We start from the raw sequence: 17,437 nt of genomic DNA, 5'->3' as shown, positions 1-17,437 counted from the left end.
ACTTTACACTCCCCCTCCTAATTTGACTTTGTTTCATTATGACTTTTTCACACACAAAACAAATGGAAACTTATTTATTACACTTATGGATTTTAGCTTCTTTATATCAAGGAAGTATTACATTCTTTATTATAATATAATACAAATGCAAATATTTGCCTAATATTTTTTCCAAGCAATGCATTAATAATCTGTAAGGTTTCCATGGATTTAGAAGAAATTATTACATTGCTTCCCAAATGGCGGAGCTTGTAGCAGTAGACCAAAACACAGTTTGCTTTGCATGGGTGCAGACTTTGATTTATATATCTATTTATCTCAATGCAGCATTATTTCTGAAATAGAATTATGTCAAAAGGAAAGAATTTCACTTTAAATTCCAGTTTTTTGCATGTGCACTGCATGTATCTAGGGTAATGGCTTGCTCTCTGTTTGTTTGAATATATAACCCTCTTTGTGTACTGGTCTGTCAACAATGGAGGACCCACCTATTGTCATTTTAAATGGATTATAAATTATCCAGTAAAAATCCAGGATTTAAGCAGTTTTAATTAACTTCCTCTGTGGGGAACCTGCGCTCACAGATGCAGATCCTTTTTGCAGATTCAATCATGTACAGCTTGGTTTAATCTGCAAAAAGGACTTCTACAAACTCAATCTATTTTCAAAGTCATTATTGCCTTCCTAAATATGACCATAAATAAAGGCTTACCATGAAGCATATCAAAGATTTTCAACTCACAAGAAGATAACAAACAACAAGGTTTAAAAAAGCAAAATACATGCTTCATGAAGTGAAGTGTGCCATCTTTGGTATATCATCGTTGGATCATCAGTTTTTTAGCACTTTGAATAAAGGACCTGTAATCTGAATGTGCAGGCTTGGTGTAATCCTGATGGCAACATATCAAACCCCTCATGTTCTGGATGAGAATAGTCCTGGATGATTCTTTTTACAAATCCTGCATCCCTCAAATGATTTTACAAAGGAAAAGCAGGAAGAGGCTATAATAAGGTCTGACTGCGGTTTGCCATTAGCCATGTAGAGAAACACAGCAAACATTTAAGAAAAGATGCACAAACTATACATTTTAGTACGAACTGGAAAGACTGTGTTTTAAAAACATATTTGAGACGTAGTGATGGCAGCCTCACTTTACTTTTTCTTTTCAAGGCCTTTCTATTAATTCAGACCCAGCTTTCTTGAAGAGAAAAAAAAAACATTTGAAAACATGTTCCAACAGTATAACAAGGGGTATACATACTTTTGAAATACTGGTATAGATTTTTCTTTTATTTTTTTAAATCATATTTCTTTGCCTCAACTCAGATGAATCAGAGCTTTTGAACCCATTCAGATAATATCCTCTCACCCTTTCAGGGCTGATGATTGTCTCTTTATTCTCCATAGTAACAGTCCCATAGCAACTGGTGCCTCTTATACTCAGTAGTCCTTTGCTCTCACCTGTCCGGCATCATCTGTCTCATCACTCACAGCCTTCCTCTCCTCTTCACTGCCTCCAGTTTGCATGTGGTTGTTTACGTATGAACGTGCCTTCATGTGAGATGTGAGTAAGCCAGATCTTCTTCACTTGGGACCTTATTTTCAGTCTCCACCGGGAAGGCTGCACTACTGACACTGTGAGTTCAACTAATGCTTTTTGTTTAATTGATTTAATACATTCAAATAGATTTATGTTTAGATGTTTTAAACACGGTTTTGATTGTGACTTAAAGACTGGTGCTATTACTTTTTTGTGCCATTTCTTTTTAATTACTGAACTGAGTTATGATTATTTGCATTAAATGTATTAAGCATACCATAATATCGACTTCTTTGCAGCGGATCCTGAGAAGTGGAGCCATTGTGTTGGTTCTTTGTTTTATTTGGATTCCCAAAGCAGAACCTCTTTCGTTGTGCATCAGAGGAGACACCATGGGGTCCAGTTCCTCCTCTTTCCCTCACCGAAACATTTACCTGGATGTTGATGGGAAGGTGCAAAAGGTAAATCTATTTCCAAATATTCAAATGTGTAGTTTAAAGTATTGTTTTTGATACTCTTTTTTTTTTAAACAATAAATAGTTTTCATGTATAATCTTTCTAAATAATTGCTTAAAATGTTTCTTGTTTTGCAACAATATGAGTTAAATCAAACATGAATGAAAGTGTTAGTAGAATTAAAGAAAATACACCATCAGTCAGCTCTGTTAGAATAGATTTTTTAGAAGAATACATTCTAAGGAGACAGAAAATATTAGATATTCAATTTCAATACCTACTCTGAAATCCTTTAGAGTTGTCAAGGTTATAGATATAATTTATATTTTGTATATTTACCACAATATAATATCTCTAAAAACAGTAAGTGACAGAGCGAGAGAGAAAAAAACATTTAACAAAAAAACAAAGAATACAATCAAAAGTAAAAGTAACAAGAATACCATCAATTTTAAACAAACATGATTAGATGACAATAAACGAAAAATAAGAATTTGTTTTTATGTTTACATTAGAGGTGGCACTAGCTTACGCAGTTATTGCCCTTTACAGAGAAAGCTGTAAAATTAAAGAATTTCTTTGCAACAGTGTTAATAATATTAACATAATTTAAAAAACCATACTGTTATTTACCTATTGTCATTAAATTAGTTTCGAAGTTGTTGATAAATTACAGACTTTCTTTTGCTTCCCAATTCCATAGATTCTAAAGAATATAAAAGTGTATAAATATATCTTGAACGGGAGTTTAAAAATAATCCATAACAGACAAAAATAAAGAACAACTTCCATTAATGGGTCACCTGCTACAGATATTCCCAGGGAGGTTTCAATAACCCTAACAAGGATCTAAAATTAGAATCATGTCAATTTGTCATTTCAGTGCTGCCAACCAGGCACATTGTTTGCAACAAGCCTCTTCCTGTGTCATTTTATAAAGCCTCAGATCTCCAGGACACATTTATTAAAAAAAAAAAGTAGTGCTTTCGTTTTTAAAAGTAATGATTGTAACATATGTTTTGAAAAATAATTAGGTAAACTCCTCTCCGCCCCCACATTAACAGTAGAGTAACACCTGTGATTTAAAAGACTGCTCAAGACACAAAGTTACAACGAATGGCTTCAAACTTAGGTTTATGTATCTTAGTTCCAAATATACTGAAATAAAAACAATAAAAAAAAGTTTATCCATTGACATAAATGACTTTGTTTTTGTTTTTTAAAAGCATCTGTCTGTGACACATGTGTCTGGGGGCTCCAAGCCCATAACCCAAACCGCCATGCGTTGGCTGATGTCACTGCCCCCCCATTGAAAACTACAGTTTATGCTCTGGGTCTTTGCTGTATATCATTGTTCATTCCTTCAATTACACGACTGACAAGTACTGCCTTACTCTTGCAAACTGGAATGATTTGTTGGCATGTGGCATCTTTAAGAGCTACAGGAAGCATCAAGCTCAAGCTGTTGTTTCCCTTCAAATTGTTCTCACAAAACCTTCCTGCCTCTTACTTTGCAACATTTAATAAAGAATCAGTCCAACTCTCATTTTGCCTTCTTACATTCCCCAGCTGTATACAAAAACACTAATTATGACTTGTGTTATGAATGTATGTAACATACCTTTGTTTTAAAACAATCAATATAACTGATAAGCTATTATTTTCTGTTGCTATGAACCATTCTATGTGCCAGTGTATTTAAATTTGGATCTGACTTTGATCATTTACAACATTTCAGGTGGTATTCAGTCAGCACAGCAGTCCATGTGACATCAAGGAACTTTTATGTTCCTCATCCAACCTTCCCAGGTTTGTTATTTTATCCTACAGCACAAGAAAATGTTCATACATTTTTGAAACAGATATAGCATCAAATGTTCTCAACTGTGGATCAAAGAACATATGTCTTTTTTTTTTTTATTCTATTCTATATTATTCTTTTTGTCACACAAAGTTGGTGACATATATGGAGTTATTTGGTTTTTTTTATTAAAACTATATATTTATTCTAAATTATAAACGCTTTCACACCACTTAAACTTTTCAGACTTGTCTCTCAGCAACCATAAACTTTAGTAAAGTCATTTGGGATTTTATGGAACAAATCAACACCTTGGAATTAAATAAAGGTGGAATTTATCATTTTATAACAAACAAAAAACACATGGCTAGATTTGCGGACTTTTATCGTATTGGTTGGTTTTCACTGATACTAGCCTACTCACAGCTTGTATGTTTATGCTTTTTGCTGGTTGTTCAGTAACATTTTTTAACAAGCCTCTGATGCTTTCACAGATTAGCTGACGGTATATGGAGATTAAATAACAAAAAGGATGGGTTGTAACTATTTACTGCAGTGGCTTTTATTTAGGGGTATCACATTAGGAAACATACAAACACCCCCTTAACTATTCAGACTTTTCTTTGCAAACAAATTCACAGAGGTTTGTGGTTTTAAGAGAACAAAATGTGAAAGAAAAGAAAAAAGTCATAAATATTTGTAACTAAACTCTGCATATAATTCCACTCTAAAATCTACCACAAGTGGTCAAATTTCTCTCTAAATCTAAGTCTCTTTCAACAGGAACACAGCAATCAAGTTGATAAATCCAGAAGGGGCCATGGTCTCTATTGATGCCACAGTGCCGGCCAACTCTCCAAAGTAATATACAACAAATACTTTTGAAATATACCTGCTCTTCTCAATTTATTTTGCATTACCTGTTTTTAAAGCTACAGTGTGTAATAAGTAAAGGGATGTATCGACAGAAATTTTCTATATTATCCTTAAGTATATTAATCATTAACATCTATAAGTTGAAAGTTTCAATCCTTGTAATAATTTGTAATTACAAAGATTGAGACTCTCATACTTACATAGGAGTAGATCTCTCATTTATGGAGGCAGACATCTTTAAGCTACAGCAACACAGAACTGTCAAACTATTGACAGTAGAGATTGCCATTACACTTGAATGTGAGTTAGGCCTATATCACAGACTAATAAAACACTATCTATATAAACAAGCCTTGTCATCACTTTACAAGATAGGTGATGCAGACATTGTGGAAGCCATTTTATATCATGACAGCATCTGTGTTGTTGGACGTGGAGAAGCAGTGGTGGTAGCAGTTCATGTTGCTGCAGACTGCAGTCTGATCATTAGATGTCACAAAAAATTACAGACTGTAGCTTTAAGATAAAGTCACATTCTCAGAGGCATTTTTCAATTCTTCAGGTCATGAACTTTGACATGACAGTTCATGCAAAAAAAAGGGAAGGACCAATGTGACTAAAATACACCTGTTTGATTTCTCAACAGTTTTCTTTACAAAGTTGTCCCATTGTCCACCAGTCAGCCACCAGGTAAAGTATTTCAAATAAACTGTGTAGGAATGTTAGTGGTGCAAATGCTTATCAGATTTCCAACTATGCCAGCAGAGAGAGAGGACATGTTTCAGAGCTTGTTAACTCAGGTTGCTGAGCAGTTTACCAGGTAACTCCTTGCTCTGGTGTTGTTTCCAAAGCTTTCCCATCACCATCTATGCACATACCTCTGTATAATTTTTAAAACCTAAACATTACAGCCCACATTGTTACCCTTAGAGGTAAACTGAGTCGCTTATAAACAAAGCTGATTTCTTTTTTGCTCTAAACTGTCTGTCACAGAGCCTTTCGCATTAATGAGCTGAAGACTGAAGTCACCAACCGACTGGCAGCACTGGAGAAGAGAGTTGAAAGTGAGTTTGCAACAACAAAGAAAAAAATAGCAACCAGAAAGCTCTGACAGTAAACTCTAACTACCCAGTTTGTGTATTTCAGTGGAGGGCTTGAAAGTAGTCGAAATTGAAAAGTGCAAAAATGATTTGAGGAAACTTCGAGATGAAGTGACATCAAGAGGTGGAAGCAGGTGAGTTTTAAAATATGACATTACTAAAGGAAAAGCATGATTACTAAATCAAATGATATTTTAATTTGATCTACATCTAACCTCAGGGTAAACTGTTCATGCAAATACAGCTTCACAGATGAAGGGAAGAAGGTCACACCGAGACGAGATGTCCCCACCTACCCGAAGGTATGCCCCCACCTACCTGAAGGTATTTCCTCAATACGCAATGAGATTTTTTTGACAGTTTTCTTCATCTGCCTCATTCAGTACACACTTTCTCAGGAGACCATTGAGGCACTGAAGAAGCCAACATTTGACGTTTGGCACTGGGAACACAATGAGGTTCGTTGATCTCCATCATTACAGATTTGCATTGTGCTCCTAAAAAAAGAGGACTGATGGCACTTTTTTTTTTTTTTTACTCTGTTTCTGCCAACAGATGCTAAGTTGTCTGGAATTCATGTACCATGACTTGGGACTTGTGAAGGAATTCAACATGAATCCCATTATACTTAAACGCTGGCTGGTATTTATTGTAGAAAAATGTGACAGAGGTCAATCTGTGGTTTTTAGATAGAAAAATGTTTGGCTTGATCTTCTGTGATAAGCTAAATGTGCATTTCTTTGTATCCTAGCTGGCAATCCAGGAAAACTATCGCGATAATCCCTTCCACAACTTTCGTCATTGCTTCTGTGTTAGTCAGATGATGTATGGCATGATTCACCTCTGCAGCCTGCAGGTATGGTCCACACCTGGGCTTTGTTTGGTCCTTGCAAAAGTACTCATGAATCTATAACTCTATTTTAATTAATTTAATTTTAAAAGTCACATCTATCTTCCCTTCTGGGTTTCATAAGGATTTAATGTAACAGATAAGAACTGTATGGCTTTATAGTAGGAAACTGACACATGCTTTTCATATTTTCTTTTCGACAATAAAATCTTAAAGGATAAAGAGCATTATATGCTCCTAAATGATATCAGCTGGAACAAATGGCTTTCCAAAGCATAGAAGGAAATGGAGTCCATCTGTGTGCTATATAAACTAAGAAAAATGTAGTTGTTCTGTAAAAGCTGCAGATTTATAGAGAACATTACTAAGATAAAGTTGTGGTGAAATTTAAAGCAGGATTAGGTTGAAGTCTTATATCTTGGTCTCTGGTCATCTTAGAAAAGTAATGTCAATCAATAATCATAGTGTTAATCTGATTGGTAACAATTGCTGCTTACTGCAACGCGCAGAAGGATAACTTCCTTTATAACAAAGCCTAAAATGAAACATGGATACATTTTCCTGTTAAAAATAAAATATTTATGTGCATAAATTACAGTTTGAATTTACATTATTGAAAAGGTTTATTTAAACATCTTTATTGTGTAAGTAAAAAAATGTGGTTGTGTAATTATCACACTGTCATTACATTTTTCGTCACATGCACCCCCTAGTGATAGCTGATGAACCCTTGGAGTGCACACACCACCTTCGGACGGCTGGTTAAGGCCCTCCTTGCTATCAGGCCACCATTTTTCTCCTGTTTTCTCACTGAATCTTAAACTATTCTTTATTAGTTTCACAACTCGACTTGGAGGTGCTAACTAGCTTAGTCCAATACTTATGTTTACCACCGGCACACATGCACAATATTGTACCTTTGTTTTTACTGTAAATATACATGACCGGGTTCATTTATTAGCAGAATGAGCACAGGATGTGATCATCTTTTAGAAAAACTTAGTACACAACTGGAGTGTGATACGAGCATGTACATTTAAACAGATATCATACAGTTTTCATGAGTTAAGAAAAAACATGTCAAGAGGAGCTGCAGAGATTTGCGGCACAGATAGGAGAATCTGTTGACATTATCAACAGCAGTAGCTATGTTAACAACATGACTCATAAGCCGCTCCTCTGTTTTCAAAAATGCATACTTCTCTAGATGAGCAAAGCTTGTAAAAAGATCACAAAAAACACAAATGAAAGTCTAATTTTTTGGTATTTTTAAAACTTCAAAAATCATGCATTATTTCTCCTTTAGTTCATAATTATGCCTTGCTTTATGTTATCTGTTTATAACAACTCTAATAAAGTTTCTGTTAATTTTTTAGGAGTTAATAAATCAAAATGTCTACAGAAAGTTTGACAGAAAATCTGTGAGAATTATTTCCTTTAACAATTCAGTCAAATGCTGTCTTAAATTTGACCTTATCCTGCAGGGGAAGCTGACACTCACAGATTTGGGCATTTTAATGACAGCTGCAGTGTGTCATGACCTGGACCACCCTGGCTACAACAACACGTAAGACTCCCTCTTCTGTCTGCAGTGTTGTTGACAGATGCAGCACTTTGGATGCCCACTGACCCCCACTATGTTTTGATATACTTTGCAAAACACTGTTGTTGATGAGCTGTGAAACTAGTTCGGCCTGGATAGAATTCAGGTATGAAAACATGCTTACTAAGATAATCGCGCTGATATATTTTGGTCTTACACAGGTGAGAACCTTATCAAGATAAACTTCTTGAGAATTGACTCGCCAGCATTCTCAGACCTATTTAACTCTGACATCCATCCATCAGGTACCAAATCAATGCTCGCACAGAGCTGGCAGTGCGCTACAATGACATCTCCCCTCTGGAAAACCATCATTGCGCTGTGGCTTTTCAGATTCTGTCCCTTCCTGAGTGCAACATCTTTGCTAATGTCGATCCAGAGACATTCAGAAAGATCCGACAGGTAAGATGTGGATTATGTTGAGTTATTTTTGGGGGTGGAGTTGCAGGGGGATACATGTTTGTGCACCTCCACATAAATGTTAAAGATTTGGGATGTCCTCTCATGTTTTCAGGCCATTATCACTCTAATTCTGGCCACGGACATGGCTAAGCACGGTGAGATTCTCGAAGGCTTCAAGCAGAAACTGGACAACTTTGATTTTAACAATGAGGAGCATGTTACATGTGTATGTAACCATTTTCACTTAAAAATGACAATGTTTTAATTTTTTAAGTTAGCTTCTCTGGATTAAATTGACTTGTTCATGTAGTATACATTGCTGAAGAAATTACCTCTAGAAATATGGTAAAAGCAGATTTTATTTTTCTATTATAGGCTTCTTTGTCTTTAGCTCTTTGGGATATTGCACTGGTGTTTAAACAGGTTTGTGTTTGTTATTTTAGCTAAAGAAGGTGTTGATTAAGTGCTGCGATATCTCCAATGAGGTGAGGCCATCTGAGGTTGCTGAGCCCTGGGTGGACTGTTTGCTGGAAGAGTACTTCATGCAGGTGACTAGAATTTCATTTACAGTAACCAAAATGATCTACTCTTTCAGAAAATCATTTTTTTTTTTTTATAATGCAATGACAACTTTGGTTTTAAGAGCGACAGAGAGAAGTCTGAGGGACTTCCAGTAGCTCCCTTCATGGACAGAGACAAAGTTACCAAACCGACAGCTCAGATTGGGTTCATCAAGTTTGTCCTCATCCCTATGTTTGAGACTGTCATGAAGGTATTGGACAATAGCTTTATGGATGTTACAGTACTCTCTTTAAAAAAGTGCTTTGTAATGTAATGCCTGTATGTTTATTTTGACCAGCTATTCCCTCAGATCGAAGAAATCATGGTTCAGCCTTTGAGAGACTCTCGGGACCATTATGAGGAGCTGAAGCAGCTTGAAGACTCAATGACAGAGGTAGAAATTGTCTGTCTGTCTGTCTGTCTGTCTGTCTCTCTGTCAAGAATATCTGTGATTTGCATAAAATATTACTGCTTTGGAGGTCCTTCATTTTGTTAAATTTGTTTTAAAAAAGAAGTGACATGTAATTGCTTTTTGTAGCGAAACTGATATTTTCCAAATTTGATATGAGCAGGAGTTTCTGGAAACAATAAGTGTAACAGGAGCCTTTCACAAGGAAGTAAAAGAATTACAGCTCATAAATGTCCAACTTCTGTTCTCCAGAAAGCCAAGTTAAGCTATTCCCTACTCTTGCCAAGGAGTTAATAATCTTTTACTCTTATTGCCAAAAAACAAAGCAAGTTTTTTTTTCTTCCTCCGAGTCACAAATGCTGTCTTTAGTATTGCATTTTAAAGACAGAATTGAAAGACATGCATTTCCAAAATTGCGTGAAAATTAAAACCATGATTTCATCTTAGCTTGTAACACTGACAGCCATTGTGTTTTTGTTGCTCATGGAGAGTCCAGTCAGAGTCTAGTGACTACAATAACATAAGAAAAAAGGAAGAATCTTGTTTCATATATTAATATCCCATAGATACCAAACTCACACAGAACACTGCTGACATGCTGTTTAAGATCACGAATAAGATAAGATTTTATTATGTTTATAGTGACATATTATTACAAGTTTAATTGACATAAGACACATTTTATTAATTTGGATCTTGTGTTATAATTAGTAACAGTGAAAGTAAAAACTGTCCACCACTTGCACTGAAAAGACAGAGTGCATTGTGCTGATATTATATCAGTATCATAATGCATGGTTCACATGAACATCAAAAGCATTTTTGTTTTTCCTTTATGTCATTCAAAAAGCTGTGTCTGCACATATTAACAGAAACCAAAATGAGCATATGTTGATTAGATTAGAATGGGGATTTGACTGAGAAACAGTAAAGTAAGAGCTTCCAGCTGCATGAACTCCTTACCAAGATACGATCACACAAATAGACACAGACTCTCTCATCACATACTAACATAAAGGTATCTTTTGTTCAATGTGGCACAGAAGAAAAAAACGGAAAGTATGTCAATAGGCCGGTGAAGAAGTGAGGTCACAGTGAGTGAGTGTGTAAGTAAAAGCAACTGAGTCCTTCGTTGTGTTTGTGTGTTTTAGTTTGAGTGTTGCTCTGTGTGAGAAGCTTGGAGTGTTACTTCTCTGAAAACATAAATAATCAGGAATGTGCAGCACTTTCATCATGTTGAATTTGCCATTCAGGCTTTAAGAGATCGATTTGCTTAAATAATTAAATATAATTGAGTTTCCTGGCAAACCCAAAGTTTTCGGTTTGGAAGCTAACAGAAAAGTTTTAAGGAAAAAAATGTTTTTAGTGCAATTGTGAAAACAAACTGATGAAAATGTTGCCATTTAATCTTTCGACTAACACTGTTTTTTCTGCAGTAATAAGATTTGCTTTCTGTTCAGGAGCTGAAATCACAACTCTTTTTACTCTACATTATGTTCTGAAATAGACTAGATTTGACTCAGAGTCAACTTCACTTATTTTCCAAAAGCAATGATCCTCCTCTCTACTATCAGGGCTCTGGAACTGCATTCCTCATCATGGCCTTGCAAAAGTTTCCATAACCCTTGAATTACAAGCAAACATTTCCATGTATTTTATTTGGATGTTATGTGATTTACAAAGACAAAGTGTTATAAAGCTAATATACTTGAAGGCCACTTATTTGCTGTGCACTCCACCAATTTGTTCTTATGGAAAAGTTGAAGCAAGAAAACCATCACTGCAGGAAAGTCTAAATAGGTTTTGATTGTAGATTGTCTAAAGTCAGGGGGTCCCAGCAATCATTTGGAAGATGGTGGTCTGGTCAGAAGAGACCAACACTGAATCAACTTTAAACCCAGTTTTGTAGTAAAGTATTTTTAATAATGTCTACATGTGCAAAACTTGTATAAAGATACCTGAAAAAAAAATCTGCTCCGACAAATGCAAGAAAATGTTAATGTAACAAGTAGACAGAGAGCAGCTGAGTACTTGCTTCACTCTCATATTTTGATAAATAATGAAAAATCAATAAACTTCCAAATAAAATACCCTGAAGGTTGTAGATGTAAAGTTACAAATGCAAAAAGTATGAGGTTGGGGGACTTTTGAAAGGGAATATTCATGCTTTAGCAGTGTTGGATTGTTGTAGAGTGTCCAAACTAAACAGTCAATATCTGTTTGAAACCATGTTTTAACCTTAAACTGTTGTTCTTGAGGCCGAAGACTTTCTGACTGCTAAAACCGAGTCCTTTTTTATTGCAGCAGTCTTCTTTCATGAGCCGATTGAGGAAAGACTTGAAAAGTGAGTGAGGCCCCGGTGAAGACATCCAGTGCTGACTACTAAAACTGATTCTGAGGATGACAGCTGAAGCAGAGGGCCGAGATATGAGTGTTATAGCTCTTCAGCAGGCTGAGCTAAAATTAGTCAATGCATATCTTTGACTTTTAGAGCGGACTTTGAAAGGAGGTGGTGATCCTCCATATATATTTATGGTGAGACAGAAATTTTCATTTTGTATTTTTTATTGAACGAAATATTGGCGAGATTGCTTTCTCCAAACAGAAAGTAATTTGTTTTAATTTGTTATGCGCTTTAACAATCTTAAGAGCTAATAAGTTTGCCTAGTTCACCAAAGGTTTAGCAATTCTTTTAATAATAAATGAATGAAATGGACCAAAGTTGCACCATTTAAATTACGTCTAGCAATAAAGGTTTTAGCTGGTATGGTGTACACAATTTTATTTTTTTTTTAAACAAAAATTCTGCTGCTTCATACTTCTGATCTCCTAAATAATTTTCCTTTTAGCTTACTCTTAACTTTCACTTTTTTGTGAAATAGACTGCCTTCAGTGTGTTGGGGACAGTCTATCACACCAAGCCCTGTGTCAGATTTTCATATGATGTATTGTATTAATGTTGCTGTTCAAGCACATTATAACTGTTTGTTAGTGCTTATTTTGACAAACGATTAAGGTATTAGGTCCTTCTTTCTTGCACAGTGCTCAAATTCTTTATTCAATAAAGCCTCTTTGATTTTCTTTGAAATGGTAAAGGGCCTGTACTTATATAGTACATTACATTACATTCAGCTATTCACCCATTCACACACACAGTGGCAAGCCATCATTGTAGCCACTGCTGTCCTGGGGCTAACAGACAGAAGCGAGGCTGCCGTACCGGGCCCCAGTCCCTCCAACCACCATCAGCAAGCAATGGGGTTGAAGTGTCTTACCCAAGGACACAACGACACTGAACCGACAACCCTCTGGTTGCAGGGTAAACTCCTTCAGCCGACACCACTGTCACCCCAAAACTTTGATCAACACTGATCAGTTCATCTCAAACATTATCTCAAGGCTTTATTCACTTAAATGCAATGTAATATTTATGCATTTATTTTCATCCAATTTCCTTAAAAAAATACAATAAATCAATATAAAAGCAAACTTCATCAAGTGCAGTAAGACTTTTTTTTTTTTTTTGCAAAAACATCTCCATCCTGAGAAAGTGAGGTTTGACTGTGGAGCAGGAAAAACCTATGAGTGACATGACTGTGGCAGAACAGGCGCAGATAAGCAACATTCCACTTAACTTCAGTTCATCATTTAACAGACATGACAACTTTAAGACAAAACAATAATATGGCTTAAGAAGCAGCATTACACCCAAATAATGATTACTGCAGAGCGGAAAGAGTAAATAAAGCCAAATAAGGAAAAGTGGTTTTAAATCTAAGGTTGCCCAACACATCTAATCTTTACAAAAAACAGTTCCATGTTTAATCCTAAAAATAGGTTGTATGCCTTCCACATAAAACCCGGGGGATTCTCTACAGTGGAGGAGCTTGAAAATCTAAAGGTCAGCCTCCCATTTTAGAAATTTAAAATCAGACATATAAAGTCTTTAAAATCAGACTTTGGTTAAAATATTTCAGGCTTTACATGTCTGAATGAGAAAATGTCCTTAACCTTTAATTCTCACTGAAGAATTTTGAATCATTTGAAGCCTTTTTAAAGTTGTTTCAAGACATCCTGATTGTAAAAATCAAAATAGCCCTCCCTGGAGGGGAACAATGTGTTGACTTGTTGTTGGCAACTTTCCCCAAATAAGACTGAGGTGAGCAGGAAAGATTGAAAATGAATCCTCTCCTCCGGACCCAAACCTTTGCAGATGGTCTCATCTGGCAAGAGACTGAGGACCAAAACCTCTCATCACAAAATACGCTCTTTCCTGTCTGCAGTTACACATTTACTGCTTGCCAATAAAGCTTTATGTGACTCTGACTTAAGTAGAAGATGGTGGTACTAGACATGTTCTCAGTGTTGCTACATACAGTATGTAGATCACTAGGACTATTTGGGTTGGCATTATTCATAAAATGCAAAAATTATCCAAGAAGTGAACATAATGAAACAGCCTACTGTGAACTATAATGAAAAAAACATCAGAATTCCACCATGAAATTAACTAATAAATGGAAACAAATCATACATTCAGTATTTGCACAATTGTTACTTTTCGGTTACAGTCCTGATTTAAAGTAGCCAAGATCCAGCTAAAGCCCGGGAGTCCCTGTCAGATCATACATAAAAGCTCTGATGGGTGGCTGACTCATGGCCGCGCTCCTCCTGTGTCTCACGAGGTACTGGACCTCTATGTTGCTTCACATTCTTCCCTGTAAAACATTTCAATTTGGCCCGGTGGATCTTCAGGCCATGTTGGTTCTTTGCCATATGAAGAGTCTGCAATCTTTACCATTTTTTCAGTTATCCTAAGACTTAGAGACTTAAACAGACTTTATTATCATTTTGTACACAGTATATACAAAAAGAAATATCGCTCACTACAGTTGTAATAATATGTAAACATGGTGATCAAATGTAAAGCTAAGACTGGTAAATGATTTACAGTTTGCAATATTCAGTGCTTTTTTTTAACCTTATTTTATACAATACTCAGCAGTCTAATGGCACTTGGGAAGCAGCTGTTCTGGAATCTGCTGGACCTGCATCAGAATCGAAGCCTCTTCCCAGAAGGCAGTAGTAAGCAGTCCATGGTGGGGGTGTTAGGAGTCATTTATAATGTTACCTGGATTGCTGTTTTTTTTATATCTTTAAAGGTTGTCTCATGTAGTGCAGAGAACCCCATCACCATGTTCTCACTCCACTATCACTCCTCAAAATGTGTTTAATTTTGCTGCTCCACACTAAAAACAAGATCGCACCTTTCCTAAAGGTCTCCCTATTTTTTCAAGAGATCCCACCGAAACGTGCACTTATCAAAACTCACCCACTGGTCCACACCCCTCATTCCTGAAACAGTTTTCCTGCAAGCAAAGTGGATGGTGGTGGTTTTCATCAAAGCACTCAACAATTTTTATTGCTGCCTTTTTATGCAGCACATTGTAAATTACTCCACTATTATATCACCTGCAGGGTACATCTGACATCTGCTAAATACCACCTGTAAAGTCCTGATCAAGCTTTGGCAAACAGCATAAGTTGGTATTTTTTGTACTCTATTCAAGGTGTAAGGTTTGCTTGAGGTTTTCCCTTTAGATTCATGTAGCATGACTACATTTGTACTGTAACCAATGAGTCTCCAATTTTATTTGATTAATGTTTTGGGATTAATGCCTGTCAGTTTGAGTGTTGTTCTGATGTTTGCTCTTGAAGAGGTGAACTTGAGGCAGCAACAGAAGTAACAGCAAACCACATGCATCAATGGCTGTTGAGATGAAAGAAATGCCAAAGCTTATTTTGGCCCGGGTGTGTACCTTGAATAAAGGTAATTATCTACCACCCTCAACCCATAGCGTGACAAAGTGTTTCGATTTAACCTGCAGGAATGGCATAACAAGCAATGTGTTTTCTCATCATATCTCCACATTTTTGCAGTTCTATATATAGATAAAAGGCATCATAAAGATGATTAATTGAATATGTTTCATTAGGAACAAATTAGGGAATATTTGTTAGATTGGAAGAATTCTTTGGTAAGATGCCAGTAAATCATTCACTTTTTACAGTATTTCATCAGCGGTTTCAGCCAGACTCTAACTTTTTGATTTTTAGGTGTTTTTTTTAATCAACTCTAATTAAACTGTCAGATTTCAACCTATGTTGCCCTGGAAGAACTGTTTTGCTAGCCTGTAGGCAGGGTGTTACATCATGAGAACTACCACAATACTTCAGGTGCACTATTTATTCATATGAATTGAAAATTGTAATAATGTAATGTTATTGATGGACCTTTTGGTACTCATCAAGTATACAGGTGCTGGTCATAAAATTAGAATATCATGAAAAAGTAGATTGATTTCAGTAATTCCATTTAAAAAGTGAAACTTGTATATTATATTCATACATTACATACAAACTCATATATTTCAGATGTTTATTTTGTTTAATTTTGATGATTACAAATGACAACAAATGAAAATCTCAAATTCATCATATCAGAAAATTAGAATATTGTGAAAAGGTTCAAAATTGATGGCCCCTGGTGCCACACTCTAATCAGCTAATTAACTCAAACCACCTGCAAAAGCCTTTAAATGGTCTTTCAGTCTAGTTCTATAGGCTACACAATCATGGGGAAGACTGCTGACTTGACAGTTGTCCAAAAGACGACCATCGACACCTTGCACAAGGAGGGCAAGACACAAAAGGTCATCGCTAAAGAGGCTGGCTGTTCACAGAGCTCAGTGTCCAAGCACATTAATAGAGAGGCGAAGGGAAGGAAAAGATGTGGTCGAAAAAAGTGTACAAGCAAGAGAGATAACCGCACCCTGGAGAGGATTGTGAAACAAAACCCATTCAAAAATGTGGGGGAGATTCACAAAGAGTGGACTGCAGCTGGAGTGAGTGCTTCAAGAACCACCACACACAGACGTATGAAAGACATGGGTTTCTGCTGTCGCATTCCTTGTGTCAAGCCACTCTTGAACCACAGACAGCGTCAGAAGCGTCTTGCCTGGGCTAAAGAGAAACAGGACTGGACTGCTGGTGAGTGGTCCAAAGTCATGTTCTCTGATGAAAGTAAATTTTGCATTTCCTTTGGAAATCAAGGTCCCAGAGTCTGGAGGAAAAGAAGAGAGGCACTTCATCCACGTTGCTTGAAGTCCAGTGTAAAGTTTCCACAGTCAGTGATGGTTTGGGGTGCCATGTCATCTGCTGGTGTTGGTCCATTGTGTTTTCTGAGGTCCAGGGTCAACGCAGCCACATACCAGGAAGTTTTAGAGCACTTCATGCTTCCTGCAGCTGACCAACTTTTTGGAGATGCAGATTTCATTTTCCAACAGGACTTGGCACCTGCACACAGTGCCAAAGCTACCAGTACCTGGTTGAAGGACCATGGTATCCCTGTTCTTAATTGGCCAGCAAACTCTCCTGACCTTAACCCCATAGAAAATCTATGGGGTATTGTGAAGAAGAAGATGCAATACACCAGACCCAACAATTCAGAAGAGCTAAAAGCCACTATTAGAGCAACCTGGGCTATCATAACACCTGAGCAGTGCCACAGACTGATCGACTCCATGCCACGCCGCATTGCTGCAGTAATACAGGCCAAAGGAGGCCCAACTAAATACTGAGTGCTGTACATGCTCATACTTTTCATGTTCATACTTTTCAGTTGGCCAACATTTCTATAAATCCTTTGTTTTTATTGGTCTTCAGTAATATTCTAATTTTCTGATATGATGAATTTGAGATTTTCATTTGTTGTCATTTGTAATCATCAAAATTAAACAAAATAAACATCTGAAATATATGAGTTTGTATGTAAT

At 36.4% G+C, this 17,437-nt stretch overlaps 1 protein-coding gene across 1 annotated transcript; it reads left to right on the top strand.

Moving 5' to 3' along the window:
* Nucleotides 1–1,478: 1,478 nt before the first annotated feature.
* On the top strand, nucleotides 1,479–12,084 carry pde9al (phosphodiesterase 9A like). Its single transcript, XM_038299622.1, has 19 exons — nucleotides 1,479–1,641; nucleotides 1,844–2,005; nucleotides 3,739–3,809; nucleotides 4,585–4,662; nucleotides 5,324–5,367; nucleotides 5,443–5,497; nucleotides 5,671–5,741; nucleotides 5,824–5,911; nucleotides 6,022–6,079; nucleotides 6,161–6,235; nucleotides 6,333–6,419; nucleotides 6,529–6,633; nucleotides 8,112–8,194; nucleotides 8,476–8,632; nucleotides 8,745–8,858; nucleotides 9,076–9,180; nucleotides 9,276–9,404; nucleotides 9,492–9,587; nucleotides 11,907–12,084. The coding sequence occupies exons 2-19, from the start codon at nucleotides 1,937–1,939 to the stop codon at nucleotides 11,952–11,954; spliced, it is 1,533 nt and encodes a 510-aa protein (XP_038155550.1). The 5' UTR covers nucleotides 1,479–1,641; nucleotides 1,844–1,936; the 3' UTR covers nucleotides 11,955–12,084.
* Nucleotides 12,085–17,437: the final 5,353 nt, after the last annotated feature.

Source organism: Cyprinodon tularosa, unplaced genomic scaffold, assembly GCF_016077235.1.
Source record: "Cyprinodon tularosa strain WSP-4 unplaced genomic scaffold, ASM1607723v1 ctg431, whole genome shotgun sequence".
Classification (NCBI taxonomy): domain Eukaryota; kingdom Metazoa; phylum Chordata; class Actinopteri; order Cyprinodontiformes; family Cyprinodontidae; genus Cyprinodon; species Cyprinodon tularosa.
The sequence above is the reverse complement of the archived record's forward strand: the minus strand, read 5'-3'. Positions and strand labels throughout refer to the sequence as shown.